The sequence below is a fragment of the Cynocephalus volans genome, chromosome 4 (genome assembly GCF_027409185.1).
Source record: "Cynocephalus volans isolate mCynVol1 chromosome 4, mCynVol1.pri, whole genome shotgun sequence".
In the NCBI taxonomy this organism is placed as follows: domain Eukaryota; kingdom Metazoa; phylum Chordata; class Mammalia; order Dermoptera; family Cynocephalidae; genus Cynocephalus; species Cynocephalus volans.
In genome coordinates, this window is record NC_084463.1 from 73,433,021 (window position 1) to 73,451,989 (window position 18,969).

At 34.0% G+C, this 18,969-nt stretch overlaps 1 protein-coding gene across 2 annotated transcripts in view; it reads left to right on the plus strand.

Annotated features, from left to right (window-relative positions):
- PGR (progesterone receptor) overlaps positions 1-3,069 on the plus strand; it is a 75,499-nt gene extending 72,430 nt beyond the window's left edge. For both annotated transcript variants that reach the window (XM_063094381.1, XM_063094382.1), the window contains 2 exons: positions 106-263; positions 2,914-3,069. In XM_063094381.1, coding sequence (XP_062950451.1) covers positions 106-263; positions 2,914-3,069 — 314 coding nt within the window. The remainder of the gene's footprint in view (positions 1-105; positions 264-2,913) is intronic.
- The last annotated feature ends 15,900 nt before the right edge of the window (positions 3,070-18,969 follow it).

Consider the following 18,969-nt stretch of genomic DNA (forward strand, 5'->3'; position numbering starts at 1 on the left):
TATTTTTATCTACAGTTATACATCAAAAGCACAGAAGTTTATATTATAAATTATTAGTGTCATCTTTTTAGACATAACTTCCACTTGTAATTATCTTCTTTACAGTTCCTTTGGAAGGACTGAGAAGTCAAAACCAGTTTGAAGAGATGAGATCGAGCTACATCAGAGAGCTCATCAAGGCAATTGGTTTGAGGCAAAAAGGAGTTGTCTCAAGCTCACAGCGTTTCTATCAACTTACAAAACTTCTTGATAACTTGCATGATGTAAGTATTTTTTTTCCAGAATATCAATGATTATTCTCTGAATTTCCATAAATTTTAATGTTAAATCTAAATTTTACTGTATATGGTTTCTTCAAATCTTTATTTGCACTTGTGTTTTAAAAGAGTATTTTTATCACACTGCTCAGAATGTATATTGTGCTCTTTTCATTTTCAATGTAGATCACCCAAATATCCATTTACTAGTATTTGTATAATCTGGGGGTAATTTAATGGCTGATAGGAATTATGACATATTTCCTGAATATGTTCTAAAGTATTTTTGCCTAAAATTAAAGATTATTTATATACAGTAAAAGCAAAAGCATGGATGTGGAGAATAAGACTCTCATAATATCTCTGATGGGCAATCAGGCAACATATAGCAAAAGTTAAAATTTGCATGCCTTTTAGGATTTATCTTAAAGAAATAATTAGGCAAGAATTTAATATTTATATGCAAGGATGTTCAGAGCAGAGGGGAAAAAAAACCCTAGAACTAGAAATACTCAACACCAGAACTGGATATATGTGTTTAGTCAAGACATATTCAATATAAGCTTTTATTGTTCCTATATTCAGAAACCACATTAAAATGACAGTCAATGCATAAAAAAGCTATCCACTCAGCAAGTCAACTTTTGAGGCCTTACTCCTGAATATGAACAGACAGATGAAATTATGAGCTCTTTGAGTAAAGTCTCTAAAATGAAAGGCAGAAAGCAAAACACACAGAAAAAAAGTAACTTGAAGGAAAAAGTACCAATGCAGAGAGCAGAAGAAAACTTGTAAGGTCCTCAGAGAAATAAGAATGAAGTTGTGTCTGTGAAATGAGAATAGAAAACATTAAAAAGGAACATTCAGCAAGAATATAGTTTTGGATAGCTAAATATAGAAGAACATAGATTAAAAATTCAATAAAAAGGCTTAACTATAAAGGAAACTCTCAGAAAAAAATTAAAAAGGTACAAAACATGGAAAATTAGAGTAAAGAAATAGCAAACTTAGGGAATTGATCCAGGGGGTTCCATCCTCAAGTTAAAAAGAATTTCTAGAAGAAAGATTAAAGAAAATCAGGAAGAGGAAATTATGTAAGAAATCATAAAAGAAAAGTTGCTAGAACTGAAGGATATGAGTTTTCTAACTGCAAGAGCCCAGTGTATAGGCACATTGTAAAATTTCAGCATACCATGAATAAAGAAAATATCCAAAAATATACCAGTGATAAAAGAAACAAGTCACACACAAATTATCAAGAAGATTCAGAATGCTGTTGGACTTCTCAACAGCAACACTGGAAGCTAGAAGACAAGGAGTGATGCCTCCGGAATTTTGATGGAAAAGCACATCTTCAAAGAATTTGATACCCAGCAAAACCATCAAACGAGTATGATGGCCCCATAAACGTATTTTCAGATACACAGGGTCTCATAGAGTCTACCTGAAATACAATCTTTGTCAAAAACTACTACAGGGTGTCTTACAACAAAACACTGGAATGAGCCAAGGAAGTAAAGAATCCAACCCAAGAGAGACTCAAAGTGATGTCCCAGCACAATAACTGTGTAAGATTAGTCTAGATTGGAGCAGTCATACAGGCGGTCCTAGGATACCAGCTCTAGGGGGGGAAAAAAAGGAATTGAAAAGATCACATGGATGTTTGATCCTATTGAGGTGATTTTTACATTTCTGTCAGAGAATTTAACTATGGCTTTGTGACAAAGATAGAGAAAACAAAGCAAACAAGAACACTAGGTGATTAGCTGTGGCAAAATAACAAGCCATATAAGAGAGAAAATGTAATCCAGCAGGAAACAATAAAAATCTTAATAATATAAATACTTGATAGTGATTTAGCCAATACAGTATGTAGACAATGGGGAGAAGAGGAAATGTGTGTGTGGTTGAGGAGTGAAGTGTATAGTGTAAGAAAGTTCAATCCTCATTTTCCATAGTGAAAACCCAATGTCAAAATTGGAAAACAAAATTTGTTAGAAATGCAGAAGTAACTATGAAAAGACACAGACTAAAAAAGTTGAAAGCAGTTGTGTCTGGGGAGCTGGAATAAGGATGGGAAGAGGTATGTTAGGAAACTGTTGGGTTTTGTGGTTACTGCTGCTGTTATTTTGCTGTTAAAAATCTGGCAGTACTATTTGACTTAAAATTATACACATAAATTACTTTGATAAAGATAAAAATTTGATTAAGATGAATTATCTTGGGTTTTGGCCTAAGAAGAGTCAATATGCTATTATATGAGAAAGCCAGATTAGCAAATAGAATTTATAAAATAATTGCATTTTGGAAATATTTATATATTTGTGTAATATTGTGTGTATGCTTGGGTAAGTCTGTCTATGTGTACATAAAGAAAAAACACTTGAAAAATACACCAGAGTGTTCACATTGGTTATCCTGTGGGATTATGAATAACTTTTAGTTCCTTAAATCTTTCCATAATATCAAAATATTTGATCACGAGTATGTGAGATTTTACACATTATTTTAGAAAGTGGTGGGAGTCATTTTCATTTTACTAAGAAAAAAATCTTGATAAGTATTTATATTGTCAGAAAAATAAATTACCATGTTTGAGTAGCACATGAATTTATCATTTTTCATGCTTGTTCCTACCCATTTGTTAAACCAACAGCTTGTCAAACAGCTTCACCTGTACTGCTTGAATACATTCATCCAGTCCCGGGCACTGAGTGTTGAATTTCCAGAAATGATGTCAGAAGTTATTGCTGCGCAATTACCCAAGATCTTGGCAGGGATGGTGAAACCGCTTCTATTTCATAAAAAGTGAAAGTTGCTTCTTTTCTTTACAAAATTAAATTTTGTGGTATGTCTTTTTGTTTTGGTCAGGATTATGAGGTCTCGAGTTTTTATAATGTTCTGAAAGCCTTACATTTATACGTAGCATACTATGTAAATTTAAGACAAAATTGTGAGATTCTAATTATTTTCCTTTATAAAGCATAATTAGAATTTTTAAAGTGTTTTTGTGTACCCATATTTCCTTTAAGAGTTTACGAGATCGAAAAAGTACTAAAATTAATTGTTAAAGTAAACTGTATCTTATCCCTATTATACTCTTTAGGTGAGGATTTTTAACTTTTGCATCTAAAAAATATTTAGAGAAGAAAAATCTTACATGTAATACCATAAAGCTATTATCTATGTTACTTCTAGGTTGCTGCCTTTGACTCCTTGATTATATTTCCGAAAATGAACCTTTAAAATGATATGTAAAATTTTCTCTACATGAGTGTATATACATTTCTGTAAGGAGGAAATTCATAGCCTTCATCTGATTTTCAGAAGTGTTTTTAATGCAAAAATATATACATAAAAAGAGATTGATGTTTCTCAAACTAGGCAAAATAGCTCATACGTTAAGAGCGTTTCCCAGATTGGAGACACAAATCTCTAAGGAAGTAAGTAGAGCCATATCATTATGACAGCAGTATTGTGGGTTTGTAGTTTTTTTACAAACCATTTTTGGGGTGGAGTTGCCCTCTAATAAGGTATTGTGAATAGAAATAGGAAGTCAGAAGACTCTGTGTCCCAACTCCACTCTTTACCATTTGTGCCATGTGGAAAGTCCATCAACCTTACTGATTCTGAATTTCCTCACCTTTAAGAATGGTATAATATCTTTCCTTCAAAATGCTCCTTTTGGTCAGAGCTTCTTATTAACATCTTCTCAAATCAAAGAAGGAAGGAAGAAAGGAAGGAAGGAAGGAAGAGACATATTAATTCTCTTTCTTCTCTCCTCAGAAAGTTGAGAATGGTGTCCTTTTTCAGTAAGGAACAACAGACGAATCTCAGGTTGAAATTTTTTGAGTGCCTTTGATCAATTCTAAGAGAGATGCTTCAGGAAATACTAGATTCTGGCTTAAAACAATACAACCAATTACCATAACTAGAAAACACACAATTCACATTATTTTATGAACTGAAAACATTCCTTTAGAAGACAGACAATAGTTCTTTTCTGAAATACATATACATACATATATAAGAGAAAGAACCGAGTTCATAGCACTGGTGAAACTCAGTCTAAACTAATCATTGTTTTCTTTTCTGGAAAAAGTAATTTATACAAATTTTAGGCATATATATATATATATCAGTTATATATTGGTAGACCCAATTTCTTTTTCTAAATTTATTTAAAATTGGATGTCTTGTTATCTTACAAATAAAACGTATAACCTTGTTCAGATTAATAGTTGTTAATGAGAAAATCAAAGTAACTTTGAAAACAATAGAGAAGAAACTGACTGAAATTTCTCATTTCTTAATGCATTTTTATTTACTCATTCCTTTCAACTGATAAATACTTGCAGTTTGTCAAGGAACAATAACATAAAATATTCTTAATAAATACTAATATGGCCTCCAAAACAAGATAAAGTAGTCTCACATGATTAAAAGAAAAATGGCACAGTAATGTTACCATAACTGTTTTTTACGAATAAATTCTTCAATTTACAAAAAGAATTAGCTGTGGGGTATAGTTGTTCCCACAGGGCCATTTGAGAGAGGAATTAAAACAAGTTCCAATCAGTGCCCTTGGCTTGGGTTCATTAGATCTATATGTGGCAGATATAATAGGTAATATACACAGTTATAACTTTTGATTATAACATTCAACAAAAGTGTAACCCAAATATTCCAAAGTCTCAACATTAGTATAAAAATGGTCTCTAGGAAGTATTTCTATACACGTCTTTTTCTGTGAATGCATGTGTATTACAGTAGACTTGACTGGTGTGTGGTTCTTCAGTCTTTATACATATACACACACACTCTCTCCATTCTCCAGGCCAAAGTTATCTTCTTAAAAAGGATTTAGTTATACCATTTTCTCACTGTAAAAACTCACTGACTTCCAATTATCTATTGCAGTGACTCTCAGTCATAGCTGCCTATTAGAATTTCCAAGTGAGCTTTTAAAAAATACCATTACCTGGGCTCCATCTTCAGAGATTACATTTTAATTGGTCTACTGTCCTTACTAATGCAAGCACATAGTAGATACTCTGAAATAATGCTCAAGTATCAATTCACATCTTCTGTTTATTTTCCACTGTCATGCATTCATCTTATGTTCCAGCCATGCAAATCTTTTTACCATCAATTTTCTGCCAGAATTTCCCCCTTTTGACTCCAATGCCACACATACATCAATGTTCCAGACTTAGCCAAATATCACTTCTGCAAAGTCTTCCCTGAATCTTCCAGACAGTGATTTGCTTTCTCCTAGAGTTCTTCTGCCATTTTATGCACATCTGAATTACAAAGTACATTATACTACAATTCTGATTTTCCAGCAAGTCTGGGAGCCACTTTGAGGTAGGACAATACTGTCTGTTGACTGAGAGTTGAATGTTCTCTCTGTCTTTGGTGTCACCGTGGATCTCTATAATTCTTTGGTTACATCTCTGCATGTCTCTATACCCATGATTTTATCACTTTCTCTTCCCATGCTTCCTTATCGCCATCTCTTAATTTCCCTTCATTGCTTTTAAATTTTCCACCTTTTCTTCCTACTGAGATCTCTCTCTTGACTCACTATAACATAGGAGAATGAGAGTATATTTTATATATATTAAGAACAATACTTTATGTTCCCTGTTCTAAATTTTTAAAACTGAATGAATGGCATATTATTTTCCTCCCTAAGAAAAAATTCCACAATTGTAATTGTTCCTTATATTTAAGTAGCCCTCAATTGTTTTGTATTGTAATGCTCAGCATAAAAATTTTCCTCATTTCCAATTTCATTTAGCAAATATTTATTGAGTACCTGCTATTAGCACAAGAAAATATGCTAATAAGCTTTATGAAAATTTTGAGCTGAAGAAAGACTGTAACTTAAGAACATTAACTGTCCAGTAGTCAGTAAACATCACAGTGCCTGATAAATAGTAGGCACACATATATTTGTTGAGTGTATTACCATTCATACTCAACAAATATTAGATTTAGTAGGTGCAAAGCATTATTTATATATGATTTTGCTGAGATAAATGCAGCACAAAGTAAATTACTAACTTTAAAATAAGTATTAAATAACACCTTAAGTCAAGTCAGTAATTCATTTGCATTAAATCTATATGTACATTTATTGAAAAATCTTTTAATATCTTTTCCCCCACAAATATGAAAGTATTTTTAATATGTCCCACGTACAATAGTTAAAGGAAATCTACCTCTGTGGGAGTAGTACCTCTCAAAATGGATTCTATGACATAAGCAAATGAGTATAGTTGTTTTTTAAAAAACAGAAATAACAAAAAGTGTCATTAGCCCTTTACACTCAAGTAATGGACACAGGGAACAGCTGATGATGTGATCATGTTATTATCTGATTCTTGTTACTTTGAATTAAAGCAATATTTTAATGATACACATTCTCTTCCACCAGAACAAACTTAATTTCCACAATAATTTAAAATTTTTCTCATTTCACTCAACTATGAAGGAATAGAATGTCATGGCCACAGGGTTGGGTTTTGTTGTTGTGGTTATTGTTTTGCAATCTCATAAGAATGTTTGATATTCTTGAGTTGATCTTGATCCACATAGTAGATGACTAAAAACTAGGAATTAACATTTTAGGCTAAGCCTTTAAAGAAAACACACACACACATGCCTTTTGAAAAAACATGACATCAGCAAATGGAAGATATCTAGTCTCTAAATCTTTTCATCTCCAAATTCCTACCTACTAATGTCTCCATTACTATGTAGTCATCGTAAACTTTATCTTCATTTCACAAGTCATGTTCTTTCTGGTAGCTCTAAAGAGAAGATAAATCATAAGAAGACATATCAGGTTGCATATCAGGAAATACTTAAAGGTTACTGAAATAGATTATTGAGTTAATGAAAATATTTTCCTTAAAAAGGATCGAAAAGCCACTTGAGTCTGAAGCAATTATACCTCCAATATCAGTTATGTGACAATTTTTTGTGTTTTTAATGTTTAAAGATATGATACTTTTTGAGTAGGCAGTGCTATGGTATTTTTTTCCACATTTAACATTAAAATAATTTATTGCTTCACAGCTGATATGCAGATATGGTAGGCAATATGTTTTCTGCCAAAACCATGCCTTTTAAATAGCCATGGCATGTCAATATGTAACTTCTGAATTATCCACAGCTACAGTGATGTATTTGATGATGGGCACTGTGGAAAGAGGTGGCCTAGAACTGTGCCCCACTTTTCTGCCACTTACTAGCTGGATAAGCTTACACAAGTCATTTAATCTCTCTGATTAAACCTGCCTTTGCCCAATTGTTTTGCGATTAATAGAAATGGAAACAAAAAAGTAAATAGGTGCTCAGAAATAGTAATTGCTATTATTATGTTTTCACTAAGTCAAAATACTGGCTATAATTTGATCAAACTAATCAGCTATATTCTATAGTGAAACCAGGAACTTAGAAAATCCAATTGCTTTATTTCTATCCCTATGTACTATGATAATTTGATTGATTTTACTTGAAATCAGGACTAGAAATAATCAATTAGTTTCTTCACCTGAAAAGATATAATCTTTTGAGTTTGGGACCTGTCTTATTAGAAATCTAAAAAGGCTATCACTCTTTCACTATAAATATTTAAGAATAGTGATACTGATTCTGACACTTTTAAAGTATCTTTTTAAAATATATAGAGCTTGACTAGAACATAGCCCCTCCAAAAATCTTTGCTAAATACTACATGCTGAAATTACTTTTATTATGGCAGTAGTTCCACAAAAGGGAATAACAGGTCTAGAAATTATGATGAAATCATCAGCCCCCAAAATAATATTTCTATCCTTAAGGAGGTTATGATATAAAATGCCCACAAGAGATCTTTATGTCTGCTTTGAGCTGATATCTTGTATTCCTTTAGTACAATGGTTTTTACATTTTTAGTTTGTGCTGTGAATATCTGAGCAATTTCTTTCAACTATACTTAACCCTTTACACCTCACATTTCAAGATAGAATATGAAGCCTTTTTAATAACTTTATATCTCTAGAGCCTTGCATATAAGAAGCACTCAAAAATCAAAAAATATTTTTTTCACATTTAAAGATATATCATTTTTGTATTCAATAATTCAACAACCACGTCCCCATTGATAAAGCGAAATGGACAAGAGAAAAACTCAAGGAAAGGCATAACTCTATTTTTCCCAAAGTATGCCTTTCAAATAGCCATTGGATGTGGGAAATTCCACATCTCATAAATTTTATGGGAAATGCATAGCCAGAGAGTTTGCCAAAAGTTCGCCAGGTTCTAAATTGCTTATCCTCACAAAACTAAGTCATGAAATGATTTTAAGGAAAAGAATATCACCCAGGCTCTGTGGTTTCAATATATTTTCCTTATTAAAGGTTGGGTGTCAATCTCTCTCTCTACCTAGCATCTGCCATCTGTTTAACGTACCTTTATTCCATTTTCCTGGTCTTTATCAAATCCAAAATTGAAAAACAAGCAGTAAAGCAACTGACTCCTCACCCAGATTATGGAATACAATTCAATCAGGATTGTTCTATATCCCATAATATGAATCCAGGCTGAACTGGACCTGGATAATTGAGTTCATGTTGGATCCCTATTTAAACTCAGGAAGAAGGACCTACAGACCATCAGTTACCTGGGGTTCCTAGAACCTCTACCTCCAGAGTTAGGCCTGAATCAATGTGGCCTTACAAATTGAAAATAAGCTAAGAGTATTTCCTTTAATAATTTCTTCTACCTTCACTGGAGAAGATTTAAGAATTTTGGGGACTGTTGGTGGTAAGTTAAATAGCAGTAGTTCATAGCAGCAATGATTTAATACATACATTCTCTGAATGTACTGTAACCAAAGGGAAAAACATATGAAGGGATCTGTTCCGCTCCTCGGAGTTGACTGCATTCCAAGGCAGAGCTCCCGGCACTTGCCTGGAGGCTGCGCCAGGGCTTGTCCACAGCTGCATAAGGCTGTGGAAAGGAGTTTGGAAAACTGTTGTAGGACTGCTGGATTAGTCCCAGAATGTCAACCTTATTTTCGATTTACTGGCTTTTGTTGCTTTATGTCATGCTGACCTTATTGTTAAACACAGGTTTGTTTGCTTTCTTTCCACTCATGGAAAAATGAGGAAAGCATTACTTTTAAGTTGGTTGAAAGCATTAACTTACAAAGCACTTCAGAGAAATGTGAATTAGGCAGCTAAGAAAGCATACTCTGTGCATTACTTTAAACAAAATGTACATCCTTATTAACGCCACAGTGTGACAGTTGTCAGGGTCAACACTTAAGTAGATGTGAGTAAACTATTTAAATGGTATTGTAAATAGTTTTCAAGGCATACACATAGCTTATTTTTATCATCATTTGAAATTGCTCTTAATAATCAAATCCTGATGTATCCAATTTACCAAACATAAATTATTCTAAATGAAACCTACTTAAATATGTTTTTCTCTTGTCAATTATATATAAAACCTAACGTCTCTGTCTATGATGTTTATGATGTTTTCTTAACCCATGAGTTTTTATTATTATGAATTATTTTGGAGAGCAGTGGTTTTAAGCTTTTTGCCATTAAAGAAACCTTTTTATTATCCTTCCCCCCAGAAAAGCTTATATTTTAAAGTATCTATTAAGAAATGTGTTCTTATTAAGAAATAGTTGTTTTGTTTTCTTAATGTTTTATTATTTAAAGACATAGGAATTAGAGTTGCTGAGTAGCGTAACAATTATATCCACTCTGATTTAATATTTTTTGTGCAGCCTTAACTTGGTAGATATAAAGTTTTATTTTTTTTAATAATAATAACAAAATAATCAATGGACTTTTATCATAGCTCTCCTAAATTAGGTGAGGAACTAGAGATTTGAGGTCATAATATATAAAATTAAGTTTTCTTGCTCTAAGGGTTTAAAATTAACAAGAAAGACCAAAAAGATATATGGAGAGCTAACATAAGCATACCATGTTTTTGTCAAAACAGATACGCAGCTATGCTTGTTCTTCATAGGGTGAAAATACTATCCAGAATTTACTTACAATGGTAAACCTGGTTTTTGACATGACTAGGTATAGATTTTCACATGGCAGTCTTTAGAATTCATCATTTTAACCAATAAAGTATCTCCTTTTGAACTTAGTATAGTATTCTACATATTTTAACTTTTCTGAAAAGTGCATATTCACAAGAAAAATCAGAGCGGAGAGGTATTTAAAATAAAATCTTTTCATTGAAATTTGTGAAAAAAGAATATAAAAGTTCTGTGTAGTTAGGAAGAAGTAAATATGACTTACAAAAGTTAAATGGAAAACTCCTCTAAACAGTAAGTTAAATATTTTTTTCTTGATTATTGAGCAAGAGTCATACTGATGATACAAAATGTGGGTGATTATCTATGTGATAACAAAACACTAAATGTTAAAGAAATTATCACTCATTGTTCAAACATATAAAATATAAATATGCTCAGAGGCTTGCTTTTTACTTTTTAAGAAAGTTCTTCATTGTCTAACTTGAGGCTACATGGTTTAGAAAATGTCACTGAAGTATAAATCTCTGTTTAGCTGTCAACTAATAGGGTGTCTTAAGATCTTAATACTTTCACTTAAAAAAAGAAAAGGCTAGGAACAAATTATCCCTTTCAACCTTGAAAGTAGAAAATCACTTTAAACTATGAAACTACAAACTTTCTGTTAATAGTTAACATCAACATACATAGCCAACTCTCAGTTATTTATGTTAATATAAGAAAAATATGCCCTAAAACATAAAAAACAAAATAATGTGGTTTTTTTTTTTTTTTTTTTTGTGGCAAAGTTGAAAAGTCTTACTTTAGATAGCATTTTATTCTTCTGCAACTAGCTATGAAGCATTCACAATGTCGTGCGCCAGTCATTATGCCAGATTGTGGAGATAACTAGTGAACACATTAGGCAGAGTTCTATCTTCTCTGAGCTTAGTTGGATGGGGAATGGAGACGGTAAAAAGATAGTTACAATACTGTTCTGTGAGTGCTGTGATGAAGGAAGTACAAGAAACTACCGGAGCACCTAAAAGGGGCACCTTCCTTGAATTTAAGAGTGGGCAAAGTCATCCAGAAAAAAGTCAGGTCTAAGATATGATCTAAAAGTGATTTAGGAATTAGGTGAGCATGCAGGGTCAGCAGATGTCAGGGGCAGGAAAGAAGAGTATTCCAAATAAGAGGTAACAGTACATGCACAAACCTGAGAGAGAGAGAGTGTGGGGTGGGGGCTGATGATGAGACTGAAGAAACCAAGGTCCAGATCATCAGCAGCCTTGTACCCCATGTTAAGGAGTATAGACTTGATTCTGTTCTAAACATGAGAGCAGCATAATTTATATAGGTGTACTAGAAAATTCTCTCCCAGTGCAATATGGAGAATAGAGATGGAGATGGCTAATCCTGGAGGTAGAAAATTTTTGAAGAAGTTGCAATTGTTTGGTGAAAATGATGGTCATAAACATGAAGAGTTGGAGGTGATCATGACCTCCTCTCTAATTTTCCAGAAGGATTTTAGAAGACATAACTTAGGAGCATTCATATAACTGTTGGAAGTGATGAAATACACCATATAAATTGTCAAACACAAGGCCAGATGTCTAATTATTTTGTTTCTGTGTTGCAATTGTGAATTTTTCATCAAGAAAGAAAATAAAAACTAAGCAACTTAGTTTTACCAACTTCCAGAATCCTATCTATTCAAACAATCTCTACCCCTCCACCAGTGTGCCCACTTTTGAACCTCTCTTCAACCTCAAAATCCCGGTCTATGCAGAAAGGTAAAACTAGAACAGGTCAAGGTTCAGTAAACAGGAAAGAAAAGGAAACTGAATTGTGTTGAGCTAATATAAAATAAATACATCTTTTGTATAAATCCTTCTTCAGATGTTGTTTTCCAGTTGAATTACAAAACAGGACACACACACACACAAAAGCTTAACGACTGTCTGTAGAGAGTGTTGACTTCATGAGCCTTCCATGGAGTGTGGGGAGTGGAAGAAGGAGAGCTGGAGAGCAATAGGGTGGGAAGCGAACTTGGCAGTTTAAGAACGTATTCATTTCTTTTAGTTTAAAAAAAAACCCTGTCTTGAGTTACTTCATTCAATTTCTATCTCAAGGGCTGGTCTTCCTTTTTAGCTCCACTAACTGGACAGTAGCTGGGAAAGGACGAAGCTTACTATCTGCATATGGTGGTTGTGGGAAGAGGGCTCTTTCTCCTGATCATCACTGGCCACACCAGTCCCTTGCCATGCTTTGTCATAAAACCCATTGCTGTTGATCCATATTTAAGTCTAGGGTTTGTGAATTTATCTGTGTTCTCTGCTCTGGTACTTCAAGGTGCTGTGACTTTGCTGGCAATACCTTCCATTTCTCACTGTTTTCCCCATCTGGTCTCTGCTGTGGGGTCACCTTGCCCCTTCAGGAGAGCCATGGCTTACCACTACCTGCTATGCCCCCACCCGGTTGGCACCATGTTGAATCCAGCCTTCTCTGAGGTGTCGCAGACTTTACAGCCAAGCACAAAAGCCTCAATTTTCTTGGACTTCCACTTACTTTTCTGGATGTTCTATTGCTCCTCTTACCTCCTTCAAGATTCAGTACCAAAATGTGGACATCTGACTTCTTTTCCCTATCGCTTTCTTCTTAATCACGGAAGCCTCTCACTTCCTCTTCCTGTTTATTGGAGCCTTCCCCGGGTCTTAAATTTGCGTTCTTGTCATGTATTTCTAGCAGCTCTCTATGACTGAGTTCACCTCTTGAGGATACCTTTGAGATTTAGATGACCATTTTTTTCTCTTGAGAAAGCCCCACTCTCCAGACTTGCCTTGCTATGGATTTTTAATACCCATTGAGGAAGTCAGAGCTGAACATTGACTCTCGTTAAGTATGTCTGCTATAACAACTCTAACTCTCACAGGAGCAATGTGCCTGCCTCCAACTGACCAGAAGGGTCAAGTGCCAAAAATAAAAACACAAAGATTAATGTACTTCAATATGCATACACTTTGAAAGTGCTTTGGGCATTCAAAAGAGGTTTTCTGTCAAGAAGGTGACACTCTCCCTCTATTTTTCTGTGCTTAACAGTTCTCCTGGCCAGCTGGTGACGGATGCAAAACTGTAAAAATTAGGTGATCATGGGATCCTAATGATATCATCACATACTTATTTTCAATGTAGTGTTTTATACTCTCCTTAATTTTTTTTTTTTTTTTTTTTTTTTTTGCTGGCTGGCCAGTACAGGAATCCAAACCCTTGACTTTGGTATTAGCAGTCTCCCTAAAATATTTTTAACTGCTTTGTACATGTAGATAACCTTTTCTTATGTTGAAGTTGAAGAAATATTAAAAGTTATTCAAAATTGTTATTAAAATTAGTTTAATACTTGGCTAGAGATGCAGGGAATCATTTCTCCCTTATGGCCCACTCCCCTTTTGGTTCTTATTACTATTACCCTATTTTGAGTAAGTAGTAGGTCACTAAGTACATTCACCAGAATTACATTTTTAAAGATATTTAGCCTCATATGCTTCTTGAGTCTAATTTCAGACACTTAACTCCTCATTTCTGAGTTGGGAAGACATTAGTTGAAAGTATGTTGCAAAAAAAAAGTATGTTGTTTTCAGGGTTTTTGCCAAGAAGGTGAAACTGTGGCTCTATCCATGTATGCCTGGCACTGATTCTCTGGTGATGATTGGGTGACAAACATAAAGCCGTAAAAATTAGGTAATAATGAGCACCTAACAGTATCATCATATACTTCTTTTCAATCTAATGTTCAAAATCCTATCTCTGTTTTTAAACTGAAGGTGGATTTTAGAGGAAACATTTTGTGATTCAAATCAGAAAACTGAATCAGTTGGCTTGCTCAGCTTGACAGGTGTCTTACATTAAACTGACTAATGGTTTGAAATGAATCATCTTCAGTGAATGTTTTCTTAAAAACAATACTGGGAATTTAACTAAATAATTTTTATTGTTATAGTGTGTGATAATAAAGAATAAACTAATTTCTATTTCTCTCTTTATTTATAAACTAGAGTACCCAAAACTTCAGTACAGTTGCATACAAGGTGCATACAAATCATCAATACATTCTTCATTACCAGTTATTTTATAATCAGCATTTCAGTTTGTACAATACTGTATGTGGCATAAGGTGGGATATTAATATGGTTTGGCATTATATAGCAATATCCTTGACTGTGTATGCATTTTAATGAAGCAAGGAGTGATTCTGACAATTAAATTGAAACCAACTAGTTGTTTTAATTATAAACACAGAATACAGTCAATTCACATCTAATAAAATTTAACAATACACTGTTTTGGTTACTCCCATTGATTAAAAATTTTGATATTTATTCTGCAAATATTAGTTTTCATATGGTTTAATGCATTTAACATCAAAATAAGATAGAATGCAAACTAATTGTTAATAACAAAGTATTTCAGACTATTATTGCACATTGGTTTCATTTTACTAGGAATGTAATTAAATATAGTCCTGGAAATATACAAGTGTGCTCCTATAGTAAATAAAATAAGTGCCTAGAGAGTATAAGGAACCATGTTATGTCTTTGGAGACAGAGAAATGAATAGAATAGATTTCTTGCTCAAAGTTCCAGTTGGTAAACTGCCAGATATTAGTAATTGTTTGAAATGTAAACATTCCTATTTCATATTCACATTCAATCAACAAGATTTGGAGAAGATTGGAAAAACCAGAAAGTTTTATTGGGTAGTTTTGCAATGAAAATGCTCCTATAGCATAAAGATCTATTTTATTTATTCCTGTTTAGTACTGTGTCCTCAGTTTTTAAATTAAAACATGCTCCTATATTCAGATTTACAAACTTAAATGACATTGAGAAACTTCATATGGACCTATAAAACAATATGCTATGTTTTTTTGTAAGTACGTGATTTTGATAGTTGGCAGGGCTTTTCTAATGTACATCTAAGTTAACTATTTAATGAATAAAGAGAAAATGTGGTAAGTGGCCATGAATGTAAATTCATGTGAGACTCTATTCCCTGGTGTTAGTATGTGTCACTATATGGAGTCAGTATAACAAGCTAAAGAGTGTATAGCTCTCTATATACTAATAATGTATAAATACTTAATACCTAAATATTTACTTTTTTAAAATCAAAATTTTATTTGAATGGCAAGATGTTATATTTACCTAACCAGATGAGATTAAATTCCATGTTATAAATGACCTAATCCAAACAAATTAAATAACTTTATAAAATGCAGAGACCTATGATCAGTTATTTGTCAACAATTTGGAATTCATAAAGCTTAAACAACTTAAGAATTCTTTGAAAAAACCAAACCAGTTGTATGTCTGAATTATATCAGCTGCCCATAATATGTTGTGATATAAGAGCAGCAGTATAACACAGTATTAAAAAGCTCATACTCTGGAGCAGACCATCTCAGTCTGATTCCAGGCTGTACCACTTGCTTGCAACTTACTTAATCACTCTGCCGCAGTTCTCTTATCTGTAAAATGGGTATAATAATACCTCTTTCACAGGGTTGTTATGAGAATAAAATTAGTATAAGTAAAGTATTTAGAGCAGTGCCTGACATAGCAGTACTATCTGTGTTTTGTCTAACTTAAGTGGATTTTTCCTTAATAGATAAATGATTAAGGGTACAAAAGACATGTAAACTTTTAACTTACATAAACTATTTAGCAAAAATAATTTTTTATATCTTACATCATAGGAAATTCAATAGCATGTTACTCATCAAAGTAAATTTTTTCAGAAAAGGAAATTAAGAATGGACTGCTACAAGTGAAACAAAAATAAGAAATAAATCAATAAATGTATCAATCAGAGTAGCCATAATTGAATGCCCATACCTGAAACAGTTTCTACAGGGAACAGACAGACTAACCAAATCTATCTCACTTTTATAAATCTATCCTACCTCCCCCCAATTAAATAACTTTTTTAAAAGAAGTGTTTATGAAGAGAAAGAAAACTTTTGAATTTATTAGATATACTTAATGACAGATAATAGTTGAAAAGCTATTTGTAAGATAGTTAAGATTAAATTATAAATCTAAAGTTTTATTTTGTTGGCACTAAAGGACTTCATTATTATTTATATCTCAAAAAGTATTATAGAAACCACAAAGGTGTTCACTTTGAGAAATATTGTTTTGCGTAGTCTTCGCTCTGACACATGATGAACATTGTGGAAATTTAAAATAATTCCTTTCAAACAAAACTTGATATTCAGATATGTGAATGAAATGTGTTTAAAGGAGAATAAAATAAAATTTATTTTCATTGATATTTTCGCTTTTTATGATCTCTAAAACCATGATGCACCTTATAATCCATGTTATTTTACAATCCCATTAGCCACGTGGAAGTCATACACAGGTACATGAAAACTTTTCATTGATACCTCCTGGTAAGATCAGAAGACATCACCAGCATCAAAGTATCTTACATTAATTGAAATGTGGGGTGTATTCATTCTTCATTAATAAAATTTCGTTCCCTCTACTGTTTTTACCCTGTGTTAATATAAATTTATATTTACTATAGGTTAGTAATCAATATGCAGTCAATAAGTATTAGTGCTTTTTTAGCTATTACTTATATGAGTACCTAGTATGCACCTTGTAATAGGAACTTTACATATATTATCTCTAGCCTTTACAACAGTCTTTACAAGCTAAATATTATGAGTCTCATTTTACAGAAGAGGAAATAGGGGTTCAGAGTATTCAATTAAATTTGAAAAACAATTTCTTGCACCATTTCTTCTTCCAAAAATAAAAGAGGTTTCTATCACATTTTTCTCAAATTGTTTTTTCCAGCCATACATACGAAATCTTTTGCAATGATTTTTATTTGAGAAATGAGGAAACTTAAAATCATCAACATTAATATAATGTGCTTGCCTGTTTAAGCCTCACCAGGATAAATCAGCTTTGGAATTCTTAATAAAGTATAAAAGAGAACTTGTCAAGGTGGGTGACTAGAGGTGCTAAATGCTAGCCTTCTCCACAAAGAAGGATCAATACAACAAATAAATAACTACACTCGAGGAGGGTTTAAGGGTGAACACTGGAATTTAGCAAGGAAGTGACCAAAACACTCTGAAGCACAAAAGCTCAGGATGGCAGCATAGAGAGGGAAGTGAAGCACCTGACCAGGATAGCTCAGAGCCAAGAGGGACTCCCTATTCCAGGGAAAAGGTAAGCAGAAGATCCCCAGCAGTCCCCATTACCACCAAGGTTTCCTGTATCCTAGCCACAGGAGAGCCCCACAGTCCTCATAGACACCCAGCCCAGTATAGGAAGATGCCTAGAGTCCACACAGCTACATTACTACAGAAAACACACACACACACACACACATGCACACACTCACACACACACGCACACACACACATACACACACACACACACAACACTGGGTCTCCCCCAATTCCTTGGACCCAAGCTTCTATGGCACAAAGTGATTTTGAGAACAGAGCCACCGCTAAAGTGCATCCTGCCTTGGGGACAAATAGCCCCTGCATCTCCACATTCCTGAGGCTCTGCCAATATCCTACCATGACAACGCAAAAGCATGTAATGACACTACCCCAGTTAGATCCAGCAGTACAACTGTGACCACAGCATCTGAGCCAACACAGTGTTCTGCAACCCAGGGACAGGTGGTCCAGTAGTGCAGGGAGACTGCCTTGAAGAGTTTGGGGACTGGTTGCCTGATGCCTGTGCCCACCAGTAACCCTACTTCCCTGAAGCTGCTGGGCACTGCACACATCCCCCAGGGTTCAAGGACCACCCTTTCTGGTACCTGCTGCTGCTGGCATACTGCCACATGCTGCATGCATGCCCCAGGGCCTGGGTGCTGACCTGCCTGGTGCCTATCACCACTGGTAACACTGCCTTGAAGACCAGCAGAGCTGTCATGCCCAGCACCCCCCCCCCAGGGTCTGAGAACTGGCCAACCTGGTGGCCTTTGCCCCCAGCAAAGCTGTGTCACTGCCTCCACAAAGATCTGCAGTAGCCTAGGCTACTCAGGCACTTGCAGTCATCACTAATGATGTCTGCAAAAATGTCCACAAAGACATTTTTTAATGATGTCCACAAAGATCTGAGTAACCTAGGCTATTCAGGCACTTACAGACATCACTAACGATGACTACAGCTGAAGAAATCACACAGACTATACTACTGTACCCATCCAGAGCAAAAACCAAAGCACTCCACCCAACTGACACTATAGGATACATTTACAGGTAAAAGTCTTTTCCTACAAAAGCTACTTCATAAAATTGGTAAAAGCAACTGTTCCACCAGATGTGCAGAAATCAATGTAGGCACACAAGAAATATGTAAAAGCAATGAAGCATGACACCACCAAGGAATACCATATTCTCCAGTAATAGACCCCAAAGAAAAGGAAATCTATGAAATGCCTGAAAAAGAATTCAAAATAATGATCAAAATAAGGAAACTCAGTGAGATACAATATAGATAAACAATTCAATTAAGTCAGGAAAGCAATTTGTGATCTGAATGAATAATTCAACAAAGAAATAGATTTCATAAAAAAGAACTAAAGAGAAGTTTTGGAGCTAAAGAATTCAATGAATAAAATAAAAAATACAG